The sequence below is a fragment of the Carettochelys insculpta genome, chromosome 1 (genome assembly GCF_033958435.1).
Source record: "Carettochelys insculpta isolate YL-2023 chromosome 1, ASM3395843v1, whole genome shotgun sequence".
Classification (NCBI taxonomy): Eukaryota; Metazoa; Chordata; order Testudines; family Carettochelyidae; genus Carettochelys; species Carettochelys insculpta.
In genome coordinates this window covers 283,956,597-283,975,546 of record NC_134137.1, presented here as the reverse complement: position 1 = coordinate 283,975,546, position 18,950 = coordinate 283,956,597, and the positions used below count along the sequence as shown (strand labels likewise).

General features: G+C 56.0%; 1 protein-coding gene across 1 annotated transcript; it reads right to left on the bottom strand.

The window, feature by feature from the left end:
- Positions 1–533: 533 nt before the first annotated feature.
- CCDC134 (coiled-coil domain containing 134) lies at positions 534–18,069 on the bottom strand. Its single transcript, XM_074983916.1, has 7 exons — positions 17,954–18,069; positions 9,786–9,898; positions 7,069–7,190; positions 6,570–6,654; positions 4,473–4,654; positions 3,982–4,053; positions 534–3,111 (listed from the first exon to the last, which is right to left on the bottom strand). Exons 2-7 carry the CDS (start codon positions 9,886–9,888, stop codon positions 2,986–2,988), a joined length of 690 nt encoding a protein of 229 aa, XP_074840017.1. The 5' UTR covers positions 9,889–9,898; positions 17,954–18,069; the 3' UTR covers positions 534–2,985.
- Between the last annotated feature and the right edge of the window lie 881 nt (positions 18,070–18,950).

Sequence of the window (18,950 nt, the reverse complement as noted above, 5' to 3'; positions counted from 1 at the left end):
CTGAGAGGGCAGATTTTAGTGTTTAAAAATTCAGGTGGTAGGGGCTAGTGGGATTTTTAGAAGCAGGTTAGGCCCCTGACTCCCACCACTGGCAGCTAGGTGACTAGTCTGCTTAGGTGTTTTGAAAATCCCACTATGCCCCTAACACCTTTGAGCATCCAGCCCTTGCTGCCTGGTGCGGTGTGGGGAGAGAGTCCCAGGCAAAACTCCATGCTCTAGTACTGCACATGTGAAATGAGACACTCCGGGGGGCATCTGCCTCAGGCTGAAGGGGGCAGCTGGAAGTTGTGGGGGCAGGGCTTTTGGGCCAGGCCAGACACACACACTATGTTTTTGAGGAAGATATGTCTTTAAAGGGCTACAGTAACTCATTTCACAGGTCATCAGAGAGGAGCAAGGGAATTCTTCTCATTATCTCAGCAGCTACCTGGCCTCTAAAATGCAGAGGTTCTCAACAGCCCCCAAAGCTACCCCCAGGCACGCCCCGATTTAAATGGCTCCCACTCAAACACTAAACAAGAAACAGCACTGTGGTTTTAAAAATTCAGATTTATTCAAGAAAAACCGGCTTCCCATTTGAATGCATGTCTGAGGGGTAAAACAAACATAACTGGCTCTTCATTTAAAAATAAATGACGTTTCCTGTCACTGGCCACGGAAAACGGTCAGTAGGCAGCAAGTCAGACTCTAGCGTCCCCTGACAGAATCCCCAACCCCCCACAGAAGGGTATCCCCAGCAAGGGCAAGCTGGAGCTGTGCGATTTGAGCAGTGACTGAAAGTACATCCATCCCAGCCCACCACTGAGTAAATGGGTTGTGTTCTCCAGCTCGGGGCAGCAAAGGGCTACCAGTACCAGCTGGACTCAGGCGAATGCTGCACAAATGACTCCTGCACAGTTCAGCCCACAGCCCTCAATCCTGACCTGCAGCATCCCCTTGTGAGCCCCTCCACAGTGAGCCCCCTTTCCTATAAAGCCCCGTGCAACAGAGCTCATGTACAAACAGCCAGTGCGGGCTTGGCTGAGATCCAGACAATGCACTGAACTGGCAGTGAGTGCTGGATGTGGACTGGAGCCTTAGCTGCACTGAGCCCCAGGCTGGCTCACTAACTCTCACCTTTCTGAGGGCAGTGAAAATGAACATCCATCAGAAACCAGCTTGTTTCTAGTATGTTAAAAAGAAACGTCTGTAACTGAATAGCTGAATATGCAAAAGAGGAAGGTTTGTTCCCGGGCCACTAAGGCAGCAGGTCAGTACTTGTGCACTCACAATGCCTCTGATTGGTCGATTAAATCACCAGTCAGTTGCTTGGTCCAATGGAAAGAACCAATACGTGACGGAACATAGACACACGATCTATTTCCTCCCAGTGTTTCTGGAGTGGCTGGTCACCCCCCCTCCACCATTTAGTAGGCTGGTGTCATTTCATTGTACCGCAGCAACAGAAAGGTCACTCAATCAGTCCACAAACCAAAGCAAGAGGTGAATTTAATGTGCCAAACTGGAACACATAGAGCCTGAGGTCCCCCTTTAACCACCAAATGGCTACAGCGAAGGCAGTCCTAGCATGAGCTTCACATCCCCCAACCATGTGCCTCAAAGCCACAGCAAGTCGGGGGAAGGGGGCTAAGAGTTCTGCCTCTCCAGCTCATCCCATCCTCGGCCTTTTTCTCCAGGCTCCCACCGTGTGGCAGAGGCCTTGGTGCCCGTCCCGTTGACACCCACTTGCCAGAAACTGTGCGGAGATCTGAAACCCACAAGTTCCGCTCACGCAAGCCACAGCGTAGGGAGGCTTATATTTGGCCGTTCGGGAGGTCTTCACTCCAGACTCTGCTGGGAGGCCTTACCGCGGGGATTCTCAAATGGGGGGAGGCGACGGTCTGACGTGGGGGGGGTTAACAAGCTGTCAGCCCCTGCTCCAAATCCTGCTTCACCTGCAGCCTTTATAATCATGCTAAATGTGCCCAAAGGCCCTTGAATGTGTCAGTGGGGGCTGCACTCAGAAGCCTGCTGCGAAAGGGGTCACCAATGCCGACGGCTGAGAGCCACTGTCTTAGGGTGGCGTTTGTCTCTCTGCAGCCTGCTTAATCTTGTCCATGCAAGCACAGGGGTCCCCCTCTGCCCCCATCCCCCAGCAACCCTGGGAAAAAGCCAGCAGCCTCCCAATCCCCCGGTGGGTGGGAAATCACCACTGCAGGCCATCTCCAACACGTATTAGCCAATGGCCGGATTAGAGGTTTTACAATTCGGGGAGGGTGCGTGGTGTGTGTGATGACAGTGAAACAGACGCCCAGAAAGGAGAGACCTGACTGGTGGATGGAAAAGCCAACAATACAACATCTGGAGCAAGTGGCAGAGGAGGGACTGGCTGGTTAACTGACCCAGACAAAAGCACCGTCGTCTTTGGAGCCACTGAGTTACGCCTCCTACCACCCCACCCCACCCCGGCCCCATCTCCTGGGGCCGGGGCGCATGGGTGAGACCCGATACATTGCATTTCACCAGTGACTGACGGCTCCCCAGGCCTGCAGGTACCTGGTCTAACCACACCCCCATGCGTGCATTCCCTCTGACCAGTAAAACTCACAACGCACCCCGCTCACTATGGCAATGCCCCAGACCCTGCCTTGTGGCTCCAGGGGGGCAGGCACAATGTGAATCCCTCCCTGCCTCCACACAGACTCTGTCAACCTCAGCAAGGCCCTACAGTGCAACAGCTGCTCGCTGACCGTTCTCTCTGCCACCCTCCATGTGGCCTTCCCACGAGGGGGCTGAGGGTTGTGTCAAGCATCTGCGTCCAGTCCCATCTCGGGATTCAATCAGTCCTTGTCCAACACACCACAGGAAAAAGGGAAACAGAACCAACTGAACAAATGAAGGGGGACCCGCCTGGCCTCCTCCCAAGGCCGCGGAGGGAGCAGGATGCTGCTTCCAGCCCTGGCGTCTCCCGTCAGCGCGTCTCCCGGAGAGGAGGCGGGGCCAGCGTTATAACTCCGCCTGCGAGCGCGAGATGCGGGGCCCCTTGCGGATCTCCTTCCGCTTCTCTTCTTTCTTGCGCCGTTTCTCCTCCTCCCGCAGGGCCTTCTGGAATGTGTCTGCGCTGGGGAAAAACTGCGGGCGCAGAGGGGCACCGCTCAGCCGGCCGCACAGGGGCAGGCAGAAAAAGCGCGCCCTGAACCTCAGAGGCCTTAGCTCGCCCAACAGACTTAGTCAACGCTCTTAAGGCGAGGGGGGCGGGGGTGGGGAGTCTCCATGCCCTTACACCTGTTGCAGGAGAACCATATTTAACCTTTCACACAAGAGGACATCCCTCAGGGGGAATGGATCCGTGTCAGTATCTACCGGCCAGTCCCACAAGCTTGAAGCCCCGACTCTCCTAGCTAGAGACCCTGGCAGGGGCACCGAGTCTCAGGCGGCGGTGGTGGGGCCAAACGTGGCCCATCAGAGAGAAGGTGGGGGGGTGAAGGCAGCAAGGCCCATAGGCAGGAGGGACGGCTTCCTCCCTGCCTGGCTGCCCGGCGAGCGCCCCTTTGCGGTCAGTCTGGGCATGGCCCTGGGGAGCTGTCTCCCCAGGAGAGATGGGCCCCGACACCGGAGAGCAGAGGGCACACAGGGAGATAAGAGCAGAATGCAGGGACCTGCCGTTCCCGAAGGGCCACGCACCACACGCCTTCAGCTGCACAAGGCATCTGCTCTCTGGAACGAGAGCTCTGAGACCCTGTTGGGCGGCGTGGCCAGCTCGGCTCCATGGCTGGGTGGGAGGCGGAAGGGCGGAGTCACGCAGCTCACCACATGGCACCGCCCTCCTGGGCAACACAAAAGGCTTGGCGTGAACTTAGAACCTCCCCCGCCTCCACCCCAGGCCTCACCAGCTCTCAGCCTTTTGGCCTTTCCATTCCCAAACCAGCTGCCTCCAGCGCAGGGGAGGACAGCGGCGGAGGAAACATGCACCGGGCCTGACGTGAGGCTTTGCCCTCTTACCTCGGAATGGTCAGTTTTAAAGGGATTCCGGTAGTCCGGAGACTTCTCACTAATTCCCAGCTCCTGCGCCATCTGCGGATCACGAGAAAGTCAGTGATCGAGAGCAGCATCTCTTGCTGCTAGACGGCTGCCCCAGCACGCTGGTTCCTCCAGCTCCATCTCTCCCCTTCTTGACTTAAACAACAGGAAGGTCCTGTGGCACCTCATAGACTAGCAGATATTTTGGAGCATAAGCTTTCGTGGGCAAAGACCCCCTTCGTCAGACGAAGCGGGTCTTTGCCCACGAAAGCTTATGCTCCAAAATATCTGCTAGTCTATAAGGTGCCACAGGACTTCTTGTTGTTTTTGAAGATACAGACTAACTCAGCTGCCCCCTGATACTTCTTGACTTAGTTCCCTTCACGAGTCCCATAACTCTCCCTTCAGCCTGTCCTCTGCCTCCCGCAGGGCCAGCCAGGCGGGAGTCAGGACGATCCCGTGCAGAGCCTTACCAGTCCGAGCACTTGGGCGTGAGGTCCCTGGTCGAACACGCCCGTCTGGTTGCAGAAGCTGATGCCCCAGCGGACCAGGTTGTTCCAGTTGGAGTTCCGGTCAAAGTAGTGGTGGACGATTTTGGGGAAGCGCAGAACCACATCCCCGAAGAACGCCGTGTTCTCCACCACGTGGGAATAGGCTGGGGGCGGAGTCAGTCACAGTGGCCGTCAGCAGGGGACCTCACCGCACCTGCCTCTGGCAAAGAGCAGACCCCTCTACAGCCCACTTCCCTCTGCATGCGAGCCAGCAGCTGACCCCTGCCTGCCACCTGGTCTCAGCGTATCCCCTACCTGCACGGACAGTGAGGAGGGCTCCCCCCACGCTCATGCTGCCAGGAGGGCTCCAGGGCAGCCTCAGCTTAAGTGGTGACGTGCAGAAAATGCCCTCAAATGCAGCAAGGCTGGGAATCGAATGGTGACTGGAGAATTCTCATTGGCGGGGTCCACTCCAGCCAGCAGAGTTCTCAACAACGCTCGCCCCCCCCACCCCCCCGGGCTGGCTCTAGCAAGCTCAGCACAGGGGGTTTTCCTACAGCCAGAGGAGAGGGGCAGAAGAGCCCGCACAAGCAATATCTTCTCTGCCCTCCTTGGACCTGGCGCGTGCAGGGCTCTTCCCCACACTAGCAACTCCCAGGGGCCTCACATGGTATAGTTTTAACTAACTCAAATAATGTGGCCCCCCAGCACTCGCTCCCCGTGGGAGCCTGCTCCACTGTATAACACACCTCAGGGGGACAAAGTGGGGGGTTTACACGCAGCCCAACTTCTAAGTTAGAGCTGTAAACCCCCTTGGCTCAGTTTCCCTCTCTGCCTGCCCTTTACAGCCTGCTGGTACTTGAGAAGGTTTGCCTAGCTCCCAACCCCCACCTCCTTTGCCCCCACTTAGCCAAATCCTTAAAGACATATTCAGTCACCTCTGGGGGCTGAACTCCCCCTAGACACCCATCTGTGGCTCTCTCCCTTGGGGGAGCTCTCTGCTGGTCTTTGTGACCTCCATAAGTCAACCCTCCAGCCATCGAACATGCTTGCCCATAGATTAGGGCAGAGGTCAGCAACCTTTCCAAGGCAAGGTGCCGAAAATTAATCTTTTGACCTCAGTGTATGGTCCCAGTGCCAGCGATACTTTTTAAAGTCACTAATAGTCCTATGTATCACAGCTCCATTAATAAATAAATGAACATGCAGAGCTTTACTGCTTAGGTGGTGGTGGGCAGCATTAGCTGGTCTTTTGTTAATCCACAGGTGGCCTGGCTTTCAGCAAGCTCCCGGCTGCATGGGGGAGGAGAGGTTGGGCTGAGCTCCCGCCTTGCATGCTGATGAAACTGACCCATGTGCCACTCTTGGGGGACTGCTAACCCCCGGACTAGGGACAGGGTAAAATAAAACTCTCCACAGACTCCATCCTCCCAGTGTTTTTCTTTTCTGAACACAATCCTGGCCAGCAACCCCTTCAAGAGAGGGCAATTGACAGAGGTTCTTGTGTTCCTCTGCAATGTACAGTCTCCCCGTTCTCATGTTTCAGGTCCTGAACTAATTATTGTCCAGGGTCAGGAAGAAACTTCTCCCTCCCCGTGCTGCGTGGCATGAAACAAGAGCATACAGCATGGGAGGTGTTACATCCCTCTCTGAAGCATTCAGTGGAGAACCTGGTTGAAGACAGGATGCCAGACCAGGTGGCCAATCAATTTTTATGGTCTTCAGCACCCTCCCTGTTCAGCACCCTGGACAGAACCCCAAGCGCTCACTTATCGCTAGCCATACAGCAGACACTGCCTGATTCTGTGCTGCTTCACAGATCACTGGCAGAGTCAACTGGTTCCACTCCCACCCCAGGATTTTCTAGATGCTGCACCAGGGATGCAGAAAGCAGGACCAAGAGCCAAGCGGATGGGAAAGGGCTCCCGGCCTGGACTGACAAGGGAGGCAATAATAGTTTAGATCGTCAGACCTCCTGCGCAACTCAGGCCTTTGAACTCCCCTGTTACTCCTGCCCCGAGCCCATCTGAGAAGCCCAGTGGAAGCTGAGAGTGGGACTGAAAGGCGAGGAAGTCCTACCGTCCTTTAGCTTCTCATCCTGGGGGAAGGGGCCATCTGGAGGCACGTCTGCAGCTATAAGGACCGCCCGGGAGTCCTCCAGCACCTGCACAGCCAGAAGACAAACTCCATGCATTCATCTGCCTCCCTGATCTCATCCATCTCCTTCCTCAGCCCATGGGTCCTGCCAGCTCCAGCCTCCTCTGGGGTGCACTCAGCTCCCCCTCCCCCTCCCTGTTTTGAAACACAGCCCCTCCCTCATGCCCACAGGCACCTTGGGTCCAGTTCCCTACCCCACTGCTCACTCTTATTCCCCCTTCTCCCCACTCCCCTCTTGGCACAGTCCACCGTGGTGCTCTGGGCTGCGCTCTTGTTAACATGGCTGAAGAGAAGCTGTACTGGGAGCCCTCCCTGCTCAGCCAAAGGCCAGGAGCTGACTCCCCCCAGGTGGGAGGGCCCCTACTGAGCCCCCACGTCCCCAGAGGAGTGATGGTGGTGGGAGCCCTTGGGTCAGGCTCACTTTGAAGAGCCCCTTGAGCATGATGTCGATGATTTTATACTGCTGGTTCACGTCGTTGAGCTCGATCAGGTTCTTCAGTGCGTTCAGCTGGTCCTTGCGCTTCACCTCAAACAGCTTCTTATCTGCAGCTCTGTCAAGGATCACACCCGCTGCCCAGACGGGCCTGACGACACCTCCGAGGGTAGGTCTGCAGAGCCTTGAGAATGGAGCCTCCCAGCCTGGGTGAACACACCGGCGGTGGCGGGGCTCCCGGGACTGTGCTCCAAATAGCTGCACAGAACCTCCCCGGCCCAGGCTCCAGAGCTACACAGTGCGCTAACATGAGCCCTGCTAGCACCCAGCCGGGAGGCTCACTCCCAAAGGCAGTGGAGATGCACCTTTAGGACCCGCCCGGCAGCCCTCTCACAGACAGGCCACCTCCCTGTTTCCCAGGGCACCACTCCACAATCTCATTTACAGACTTGCCAACTTCCGCCCTCCCACAGCTCCAAACTCACCCTTTCCAGCTGAGACGCCCATCCAGGCAGCGCCCCGGAAAAGCCACCCCCAAGGCCGGTACAATCCCTCCCGGATGGGCCCCCACTCCCTGCTACTGGAGGGCAGGGTGTGAGTGACTGAGATGTCCAGCGGTTCAGAGATGGGAAACGGGAGCAGGCTGTGAACAAGCCAGTAACGCAGACATCTGCCAACAGTCCCCTCAGGGCTTTTCATACATACAAAGCACTTACGTCGAGTTTTACATCTACAAACCGCTGAGAGCTGCAGAACTGCCACTCTGAGCTCAGGTCAATTCCCAACCTCCCTGCCGTACACAGGGGGCTCTGGGCACCCTGCCGTGCCAATCTGATTAGCCCTTTGCCCAGGGAGGCTGGCACTGACAGGCGGGCACCGGGACAACAGCTGCCGCTCGTACAGATGAGACCTGGAACAGACAGAGTGATGCCATGGACAAAGGAGCCCCTCGCCAACAGCAGCAGTAACAGGCATTCACGCTGAGGCAGCCCTGGGCGTGGTTAGCATAACCGGGTTAAAGTTTTAAGCTAAGCATCACTTCTAACAGGCCGTTTACTTTCACTGGTTCCTTGAGTGTCGGCTTAAAGGAAAGAAGCCCAGATTGTTGGATGCCACTGCGAATCCCCTGAGCTAAGAAGGGAGAAGAGAGAAGAGCGGAGGTCCTCAGCAAGCGTAAGCTGGCATAGCTCCAGGCAAGTCAACGGAGCAGCACCAAGCCACACCAGGGCATGATCTGGCAGGAGAGTTCAGCCACTGGACTTGCGGAAGAAGTCATCAACAGAGACTTCTGGTTGCTGATAGGATCGCCCAGCTGATCTCTCAGATCGGTGGGGCGGCGTTTCCCAACCCGTGTTCCGGGGACCAAAGGGGTTCTGAAGCAAAGCGGGAATAAGGGTTCGGCGAGAAAATTCCATTACAATAGCTGAGCGGTCTGCAGCTCCCTGCCCTGCCACCGCCGAAAGAGCAGAACTACGTTTAATTGGTTTAACAGCTGGCAGGGCAGTGGGAGGGATCCGGCTGTTAAATAACTGTGTTTAGTTCCATTATTTCAGCGACGGCAGGGCAGGGAGCCACAAAGAGCCCCTTGCTCACCAGGCTACCTGAGCGGCCACGCCCCTTCAGTGGGCGTGGCTTGGCTCACCCCCACCAGTGGAACACCTTCACGCCAGCCTTCCTTCCCCTGGGCACACATGGCCACCAGTCATAGGCTCCCAGCCAGTGCCATGGATGAGTTAGTTCTGGGGGTGGGTTTTGAGCTGAGAAAGATTAAGCCTGGGGATGCGGGGGCAGATTTGTGGGATGGGGGTAAAGCTGGGCAATGGGGGCAGGTTTGGGGGCTGAGGCAGGTAAAGCCTGGAGACGGGGGCCGGGTTTGGGGTTGTAGGGCGGTGAAGCTGGGAACGGGGTTCCACAAAATTCTTTAGAGTTTAAAAGGGTACCATGGCCAAATAAAGCTGGGAAACCCTGGTGTAGGGAATAGGACCTCTTGGCTTTGAGCCCAAGCCTTTGGGAGCTTTTGGTTTATATCTGGAGAATTCCTATGGACTAAGAAAGGACAAAACCCAACAATTTCTGCATGATTGCACCGACTATTTGAAAGACAGGAGAAAAAGCGTATTACAGATCACTGTGCTTTTCTCTGGGGGAGCACAGGGTGCGTCACCGCCCCCAACCCCTGGGGCTCAAGCCTTTGCCTAGAATACAGTCTGTACCTAATCTGCACCTAGCTGAGAATCTCCCTTGTGGCTGAGCAATGACGGGAAATGGGTCTTACAGAAGCAAACTACTGAGTCTAGCTAAACCCTCCCTGCAGAGGAGCAAAGAAGTGGCACTTCTGCAGTTCTGATGCTCTCACATAAATCAGACAGAAATGAGCTGTAAGGTCACCTAGTGTCTCACCTATCGCCTGTCACACAGGGCTGTTCTGTGCAACTTCTGGTCCCTGCCCAGCTCTACCTGACTCAGCTAATGGGGTTTTCACCATTTCCCTTAGGGACTGTGAGGAAATAGATCCCAATATTCAGGCTGCGTTTTCCTTCATTTACTCTGAGGTCATTATCTGTAAGCAGAGCCCGGGGACTCCTCCCACATTAACTCCTCTCCCTCTTCCAAGTTTAACCTGTCTAATATTTTAACTGCTCTTGTGTGCCCTGCCCCGGCCACCCTCATGCACAGCCCAGGCCCAGGCCTGGAGAGAAGGATACAGATTTCCAGCCCCGAGTCTAGGCTCTGTTTCTCTGTGTCTGAGGAGCTGCCCCTGGACAACATCAGCATGACGAGACAGGCGCAGAGCCAGAGCAGATCCATGTCTGAAGCCCTGGAGAGGAACAAAACGACAGACTTCGTGAGCTGGATATGACGTACAAACATCTCGCCCCACACGCCCCATCCAAACCTCCGACAGCTGGGGCCAAAGCGCATCCCCAGGACAAGTAACAGAGGTTCTGGTTCAAGCGCCTCCTTTCTGAACAGTCTGATGTCCATTTCCCTGTCTTGCCCCCACTGAGGAATGGGTGCAGTAAGAGCAGCTGGCAGGGCTGCCGCTTCCTTGTACCCATCACCCAACAGGCACTGGCAGGAGGAGGATTGTGGACAAGATCCATCAGGAGCCCAAGACTGCCCGGTACAAGGGATGGGGGTATCAGGCGAGATGGGGCCATTCGCTGGTCAATTCAGCACATCTGAGTACACCCCAGGAAGTCTGAACTCGGGGCAACCTACTCTTCACACCTGCCTTAGCATCCACGTCCCAGCAGTGCCCAGCCCTGCTCTCTCGAGAGTGTCTTCCCAACGTCCAGCCCGAACGCTGCTGGTTTTCACTGTAGGCTGCCACCCCCGTTCCTGCCCGGGCGTTTGTTAGCTCTTTGGGTGCACTAGCCATGCAGTTCTGTCAGTCCCTCACTGAACCTCCTGGGCAGGGAGGGGTTAAGAGGGCAGAACCAGAAGTTACAACTTGCAGAAGCCAGGAGAGGGCTCAGCTCAAAAAGCTGGTGAGCTGCTCAGGGTGCAGAGAGGGACAGCATGGGGCTGGGTGCAGAGAGGGGGTAGCTAGGGGCTCAGGGTGCAGAGAGGGGGTAGCTAGGGGCTCAGGGTGCAGAGAGGCGTGTGGCTCAGGGAGGGGCGTGCCGGGGAGTGGGGAGACATGCCTGGCAGTGATCGCTGCTCCCCAAGGGCTCAGCTGTCTCTGGAGCTGGTTCCCCCACCCAGGCAGTTATTACCAGCTGCCCAAGAAGTCAAAGGGGGCTGGGAGCTGAGGAGCAACCACAACTCTGGGCAGCAGCAGAAGGCAGGGAGCTCCAGCTACCTTGCTCCATGGCACCAGCCAAAGCAGCAACTGTCACATGCCGCCCAGCTCCGGCTTCCTGCCTCCAACCTGGCCAGGGGGTGCAGCCCAGGAGGGTGTGGGGGAGAGAAGGAAGAGGGGGAGGTGCATGGAGCTGGAAGACTGCCTCACTTTGGATAGGGCACTACTGGCGGGGGGGAGGGGGGAACATCTCCATGACCCCCCCCGGCCCCCACTCCACCCAGGGGCTTCTGGCTTCTCCCCCACAGGGGGAGCAGAGGCTTGTGATTTTAGCCCCATGGGGGACACTGGAGCTCAGGGATCCAGCTTTAAGAGTGGCAGCTCCTGGCTTCAGTCCCACGGGCAATACTGGGGCTCATGACTATGGGCTTCCTTGCCACAGCTCCTGGCTTTAGCCCTGTGGGGGGGGCACCATGGCTCCAGACTTCATCCTGGCCCCTGCAGCCCTCCTGAAAACAGGTCACCGACCCCAGGCTGAGAACCACCGCACACGTGTATGGGGCAAGTCTAGTCAGGTGCTGTAGGGTCTGAATGAGAGAGCTCACGCTGCCTCAGCGAGCCACCCGAGTCAGAACGAGAACGCCACCAAAGGAAGTGGAAGCAGTCATAGAATCATAGAACTATAGAGCTGGAAGAGAAGTAAAAAGCCATCGAGTCCAGCCCCCTGCCCTAGGCAGGACCAAACCCATCAGATCAGCCCAGCCAGGGCTTTGTTGAGGTGAGACTTAAACACCTCTGGGGATGGAGACTCCACTACTCCCCTGGGGAGACCATTCCAATGCTTCACCACCCTCCTACTGAAAAAGCTTTTCCTAATGTTCAACCTGGACCTTCCCAGCCGCAACTTGAGACCATTGTTCTGTGTTCTGCCATCCGTGACCACTGTGAACAGCCTCTCTCCAGCCTCTTTGCAACCTCCCTTCAGTAAGTTGAAGGCTGTTATCAAGTCCCCACTCAGTCTTCTCTTCTGCAGACTAAACAGTCCCAATTCCCTCAACCTTTCTTCATAGGTCATATGCTCCAGCCCCCTAATTATTTTGGTCACCCTCCGCTGGACCCTCTCCAGTGTATCCACACCCTTCCCATAAGTGGGGGCCCAGAACTGGAGTCCTGCCTGGAGTCCTCGATTTACACTCTTCCCTCAGGTGGGGGATGAGAGAGAAGTCAAAGAGGGTCAGAGAGGACCACAGGGAAGTCAGCATTTCCCTTCTCACCAGGCACACCTTGCCTGGCTCGTACCAGAGGCTAGCTAAGGCCTAAAAAGCAAACGGCCCCTGGTTACCCAGGCTCTGGGATCGAGAGCCTGCCCACAAGTCCATCCTGCTCATCCAAGAGAAGAGCCCACAGGGAACATCATCGCTTAGGGAGAGCAGCAGAGCTGCTCACCCCCACTCTCCTGGGACAAAGGCTGACAGGGCTAAACTTTCTCTTGCAATGGAATAAACGATTCTTTCCCAACAAGAAATTTAGCCGAGGGGAGGAGAGAGCTACGCTGGTAGCTGCAATCCCAGAACATGAATCATCAGATAAATTTCTCCCCGACAGCGCTAGCCCTCCACCAGGCCTGACCACCAGGTTCAGAGACGCTGGGCCCAGCATGAGGAGAGTAACAGAGCCAAGAGGAGGCTGTGATGAAATGCACGCTTGTTGCTTTATTTTGGGAGCTCTGTGGCCCAGGGCAGCACCCGCAGGAACTGCAGTATCCCCGCGAGGGGGTCCAGGCATATATAATGTAACGGGCTTTCTCCACGAGCCCTGAGGCGGCCAGGCACCCCCCACCCACAATTTAGGAGCTGAACCGGGCAAAGACTGCAAGGAGAAACAGTCTGATCCCAGTGATGTTTAGACCCCGGTGGGGGTTTTTGGTGGCTCTGAGCCTGTGTCTGGTGGCCCTGACATCTCCTTCTGCGGTGGCCCCTTCTCCTGTTGCCATCTTGGTGTTGCTGTGGGAACTGTCTGAACTGGGATCTTGGGATGAAGTGTCTCCTCTGGGTCACCGGTGTGTACAGACACAGTGAGCGTAGGGTGGCCCTTGAGTCCTTCATTCTGTGAAGCCTCTTAGCAGTCTTTTCTGAAAATAGGGAGAGGCCTTCAAAGGGGAGGTCCTGTATGGACTGCTGCACTTCATGTGAGAGTCCCGAGACCTGTAGCCATGCTCCCTTCTCATGGCTACACCTGAGACCATGACCCTGGTGGCTGCCTCTAGTGGCCTGTAGTGCCGCTCTAGATATGAGTCTCTGTTCCTCCACCAGGGCCATAAAGTCCAACGTGGTCTCTGGTGGGAGTTGCTCAGCCAAATGGTCCCTGGAGCTGGCTGTATTGTACGCATATCTGCTAACCATGGCTCGATGGTGAGCAAGTCTCAACTGGAGGCCACCTACAGAATAAACTTTTCTGCCATACAGGTCTAAGCGTTTGGCCTCTTTGTTTTTAGGGGAGGAGCCTCGGACCCCCTGTCTTTCCCTGTTGTTCACAGCATCTACAGCCAGGGAGTCAGGGGGAGGGTGGGTGAACAGATATTCATTGCCCTGGGCTGAGACGAAATACCAGCACTCGTTCTTTCTAGCCGTGGGTAAGGCCAAGGCTGGGGTCTGCCACACTGTCTTTGCCGTGTTGGCAATTGTCTTTATAATGGGCAGTGCCACCCTGGTAGGTCCAGATGTTGAGAGAATGTTTGTAACAGGGTCTATCTCGTCCCTGACCTCTTCCACCTGCAGCCCCAGACTCTGGGCCACCCCCCTCAACAGCTGCTGGGACACTCCTCCATCCTCCAGTGCTGGGGATGCGGAGGATATAGCCAACGCCCCACCTAGGGAGGACGACGACGAGGGCATCGCGCCCTCCAAGCCCCTCAATGTGGGGGGTTCAGGTACCTCCATCTCAGTCCCCGGCACCGTGGTTCACAGTGCCATGCTCGGTACCCGGGTGAAGGGCCCCCTCGTGGCATATGGTAAGGTGCCGTGAAGACCAGGCCGCTCAGCTCCTGGGACAGCACCGGTTCTGTCGGTCCCGGAGCCTGCAGGGGTGGTGCCCCCATTTGGGTCGGTGCCGACTGCTCCGGTGCTGGTGCCGAGGACTCCACTTGCTCCCTCGGGGGGGGCTCCTAGTGAAGCGGTCAGTACCAATCGCAGCACCTGGGGAGTGCCGGGCGCCCTAGCCGGGAGTCCCACAGCCCCATGCCTCATGGATCACCCGTGGAGTCCAGAATGGCCACTGTGGGGCACCTTGGGGGGGCCTTTGCCACTCCCCCGCCGAGGGGCGTCAGGGCCGGTGTCGACACCCACTGCGTGGGGATGATCTTGCACTCCCACTCTGAGCTGAGCTGGAGTAAAAGGAGTCCGACTCTGACGCCAACAACCACGGTGGTGCCAAGGGTCCCATGGCGCCTACCAGCTCCTGCGTGCTCCGCACCGTCTGCTGCGAGGCACTGAGGGAGATGACCGTTTGCCGGGGTCTCTCCAGTGTCAGGAACCGTGCCGGGGCTCCTAGAGACTGCTCAGACGCCTGCATCTGGGGCGAAGGCGGCTCCCAGTGCGGCGTCTGCAGCGGCATCATTATCTGCAGGAGGCCTTGTGCTGCGCTAAAGGCCTCCGGCGTCGAGGGCAGCCTGGGATAGCGCAGGCTCCCGCCACGCGCTGGAGTTGTACGCCCGCCCTTCCGGACCCCGGTCACTGTGCGATCGGGCAGACTCTCCCGAGGATTGCCGTCACCTCCTCCTCTCCTGCGATCGACCCCAGTCCCGCCTCCTCTTCTTGCAAGGCACCGGGGACTGGCTCTTATGGCGCCAGGAAGCGCGAGGCGCTGAGTCCTGCTCTCGGTGCCTGGAGCCTTCTGACAGCACCAACGATGCACCACTCTGAGCTCCCACCGGTGAAATGTCCGGGCACAAGGCTGATTCCATTAGTAGAACCTTCAGCCGCTGAGCTCTGTCTTTCAAAGTCCTGGGCTGGAAGGCCTTGCAAATAGAGCAGCGCTCCCAGAGGTGGCTTCACCGAGGCAGCTCAGGCAAGCCCCATGCAGGTCACTTTTGAGTATTTGTTTGCCACTTTTTGAGCAGGTTTTAAACCCCGGGGAGCCAGGCATCCCCTGGTGCCGAGGCGCTGAGGGGGATAAAGTCCCACTTCAGCCCACTAAGTGCTAAGTGGAATCATTTACAAATGAAAGACAACTATCTAAACTATTAACAATTGTTTTCACTAACTGCCAACTAATTTAAAAATAAAGGCTACCAGCCAACACTCAAATATGAGAGAGCTCCAGCAACCCACAGTGCAGCAAGAAGGAACTGAGCAGGGGGCGGGGCAGGTGGAGCATATATGGGCGGCCATATGGGCGCCACTCCAGGAGGTGCCACACCGACCCTAGGGCTACCGGCAAGGGCAAAAACCTTCTGGCAACCGGGCATGTGCCGGTGCACATCCAACTTGGAATGCACATGAGCAATCACTCGAAGAAGAATATCTGTTAGTCTATAAGGTGCCACTGGAGTTCTTGTTTTTCACTGATAGCTTGAATCTGCCAGTGTAGCGTTTGTGTTTAAAAAGCAAGTATGAACAGCCTGGCTTTGTGAATGTTTAATATTTTCAATTCAAATGTGGGAGGGGGCAGCAAGCTTTAAATATTCTCCTGCAGTAATTCACAATCGACAGCATAAGGCTAGAGTGCATGAAAAGAAAAGCCACTAATCTGCCTACGTCTTCCAAGATTCCTGTCACATTGGTATCTGAGTGCCTCACAAGCAGTTAGGGATTTTGTCTCATAACAGCCCTGGGAGGTAGAGATGCATCAGTACCCCTGACAGAAAAAGCTGAACAAAAATGTAAAAACCAAACAGCATCAGTAGTGAAATCTAACCAGACAGTCCAACTTCTTTTTATCTGAACAGCCTACAATGAGTATTAGTAACAGAGGTATTGAATATTGAACCACAATGACCTCAGGGGTACCTTAAAATGCAAATTAGATAGATTAAATATTCTGGGGCTGATCATCATATGGCATTACTAGGTCTCACTCCTGTTAAAGCCAATGGAGTCACCGTGACTTACACCAGCTATGGATTCGTCCCCAGGATATTTAGTTTTAGCAGCTTGTGTTCACTTGAAGGAAATCAGCATCACCTTGAAAAGCTCATGTATGGTAAGGATGGAATCATAGGGCTTGCTTTTAGGCACAGCGGGAGTCAGTCTTTATCGCACAGAGTGGTAACTGTGGAAATTGGATTAGCTCGCATTTCCCCAGCAGCTTTCTGAAAAACTCAGCCAGCTGATTGTCATCCACACATCCATTACCGAACAGCAAGCGTCACACCAGGAGGGCGTATTTCAGTCAGAATGCAGGCTGTGAAAAATCTCAGAATGTATCTCTGTCCTTTGTAAGCACTACAATGCGGGCTTTGGTTGGAAAACACCACCACAAATTCAAGCAGGGGAGAGGGAATAAGACCATGATATGACAACCAGCAGCCTCCTTTTGGAATGCACATACTCTTAGTCATTGCTGTCCAGCACACAGATATCACAAGGATAGGTGCCATGAGCGTGGGTGGGTGTGAAAAAGAGATCCAAGTATAGAAAAATTCAGGGTTTGACAGCAACAGAGCCTTTTGCAAAAGTGATATGCTTATGACACTGGAAAAAGGGAAAAGACTGCTACCTCCCCTAGGCACATAAAGGGATTACCTATTGGGATACGCCAAAGAGTAACTACAGACAAGATCAAAGTGATTTGCAAACATTAAACACACCACAAACAACCCATGTGAATTCCAGCTTTCTATGAGGCATTCAGCAGGGATCATCTGTTGGATTCTGGCAGGTGTGTCCTATATCAAAGGCCACAGGTGCCATGGACAGGGTGGGAGGGGGTCTGCTGGCCTTCAGCCTCTCCTGTCTTCTTCTTTGCCTACTCTAATCCTGAGGGATGCTGAGAAGCAGACCTTCCAGGGGAGGTATAGGATGTTAGCAACAAATTTCCTCCTTTGTGGTATAATAATGCAAAGTCAGAGGCATTATCGGGAGTTTACAACTTCCTCTGAAAGATCTAGATTTAACTGCTGTCACAGACACAGAAATAATCGGCAAGGTCACTGGACCGATTTACTCTTGCAGTCCTTTCCATGCTTGCAAATGAGGTGCCATTTTTTCACACAAAGTATCAGACTGAAAGATAGTCTTAGACAGCGTGAGAACATACCAGGTACTGACCAAACTCCTCAGTTAAGTATTGCTAGTAGTTTGAGCAAGGAACTGAAAGACAACTTGGATCTGTATAGTGCTTAATTTGCACCAAGGTTTGCCAGGGCTGAGCTTCGGCACCTCTAGGCTTTGGAGTTTATAGACCCGACACCTCTGGGCTTGCCCCATCAGCTAATGAAAGAAAACAACTTACTTGAGCCCTAGCACCTCTTCCATTAAAAATTAAGCACTAGATCCATACCCAGCTCTTTCTATAACTTGTGGCCTGCAGGACCACAGGATGGGGACACTCTGCTCACCTGTGCTGAAGTTTACCCATCTGTAAAATGGGTATCACAACACACCTGCTTCACAACTATGCCCACTCTGAGATGTGTCAGTGAAAGACACCCAAAGGCACATGCAGGATACCCTCCAACCCAGCTGTTTGTTTGCATTTTAATAGCTTGATCTCCAAAGAGCTCCCTGCACACCGCACTTCCTCCGGTATTACTTAGTGTAGTGCCCTGGAGCTGGCTGTGGCCAGCCTGACCTTAAGTTACAATCCAACCCCCTCACCCTCCCGCGTCCCTAGCCCTGAAGAACAAGCCCAGGAGGGCCGGTCGCGGCGGTGCCGCGGGAAAGGGGCGAGATCCTGCTCCTTACAGCGCCTGCGGCGGGTTAACCAGGCGATGTCGTGGCGCAGGCGGGGGGACCGAGGGCAGCTTAGCGCCAGGGGGCGGCATAAAGAGCCGCTCAAGTCCCCACCGGCCCACTGGCGAGGGACGAGCCGCCGGTGCTGGGGGGGCCGCCCCCGATCGCCCCCTCCCTGCGGGCCGGCACGTGCAGGCAGCGCTCCCCGGGGCCCCCAGCCAGGCCCGCCCGGCCTCACCTGCCGCCGGGAGGCTCCGGCCCGCGGGGCAGCCGCTCAGTGGCGCCGGGCTGTCATGCCGCGCTCCGCTCTGCCCGGGCCGCCGCGCGCAGCGCGATCCAGCATGCACCGCTCGCGATGTCACTTCCTGAGCCGCGGCAGGGCCCGGCTCCACGTGGGAGGAGGCCGGCGGGGGCCAGACCTGGCCGCACCAGGGGAGCGGGGGGAGGTGCTGCTCCCTCTGTCCGGCAGCAGCCAGAAACCCGGCCCCAGAGCGGTGCCCCTCCCCCGGGCGCCTCTTCACTGCGTAGCCGACCCTAGTGCCGGGGCTGCCCGAGCCCCCGACCCGAATCTCTCTCACCGGCTGCACGCTGCGCCCAGCGGTTTGTCCGGCCTCAGTCCCCGGGCGGGAAGAGCTGCTCCCCACCCGCTAACGCAGCCGTCCTCCAGGCGTGGGCAGCGGGCTTAGGACTTGCCCCTTTCCCTCCCCCGTGGGGAGCCTGCTCTGGTTCTCCAGCGTCCCGTCCCCCCCATTTGCAGTTGCGTATGTAAGTGTTTATGCTCCAGTAGACTCCTATTTGAAGCTATCCAGATGGAAGCGAAGGCCTTTTGTCACCGTGGGTGATGGGCTGGTGGGCCGCAGACAGGGTTCTGTGGAATGGGATGAGACAAAAAGTTTAAGAACCACTGCTCTGGCACCTGTCCCTTACTTGCAGACTGTGATCAGGGTACTCCTAAACTGTCTTTTCGCAGGGCTAAACATGGGCTGTATGTCAGCCTTTCCTCACACATCAGGTTTGCTGAGCTTTTCGTTGCTCTTTTCTGGACGCTCTCTCTCCCGTTTAGCCACATCTTTCCTTAAGCGGGATGCCCAGATTTGGACACAGTTCTCCAGCTGAGACCTCACAACCTGGAGTGTGGAAGAGGGTGATTTGGAGTGGGGATAGCTCAGTGGTTTAAGCACTGGTCTAAGCCCAGGGTTGTGAGCTCAATCCTTGAAGGGGCCAGGTAGGGATCT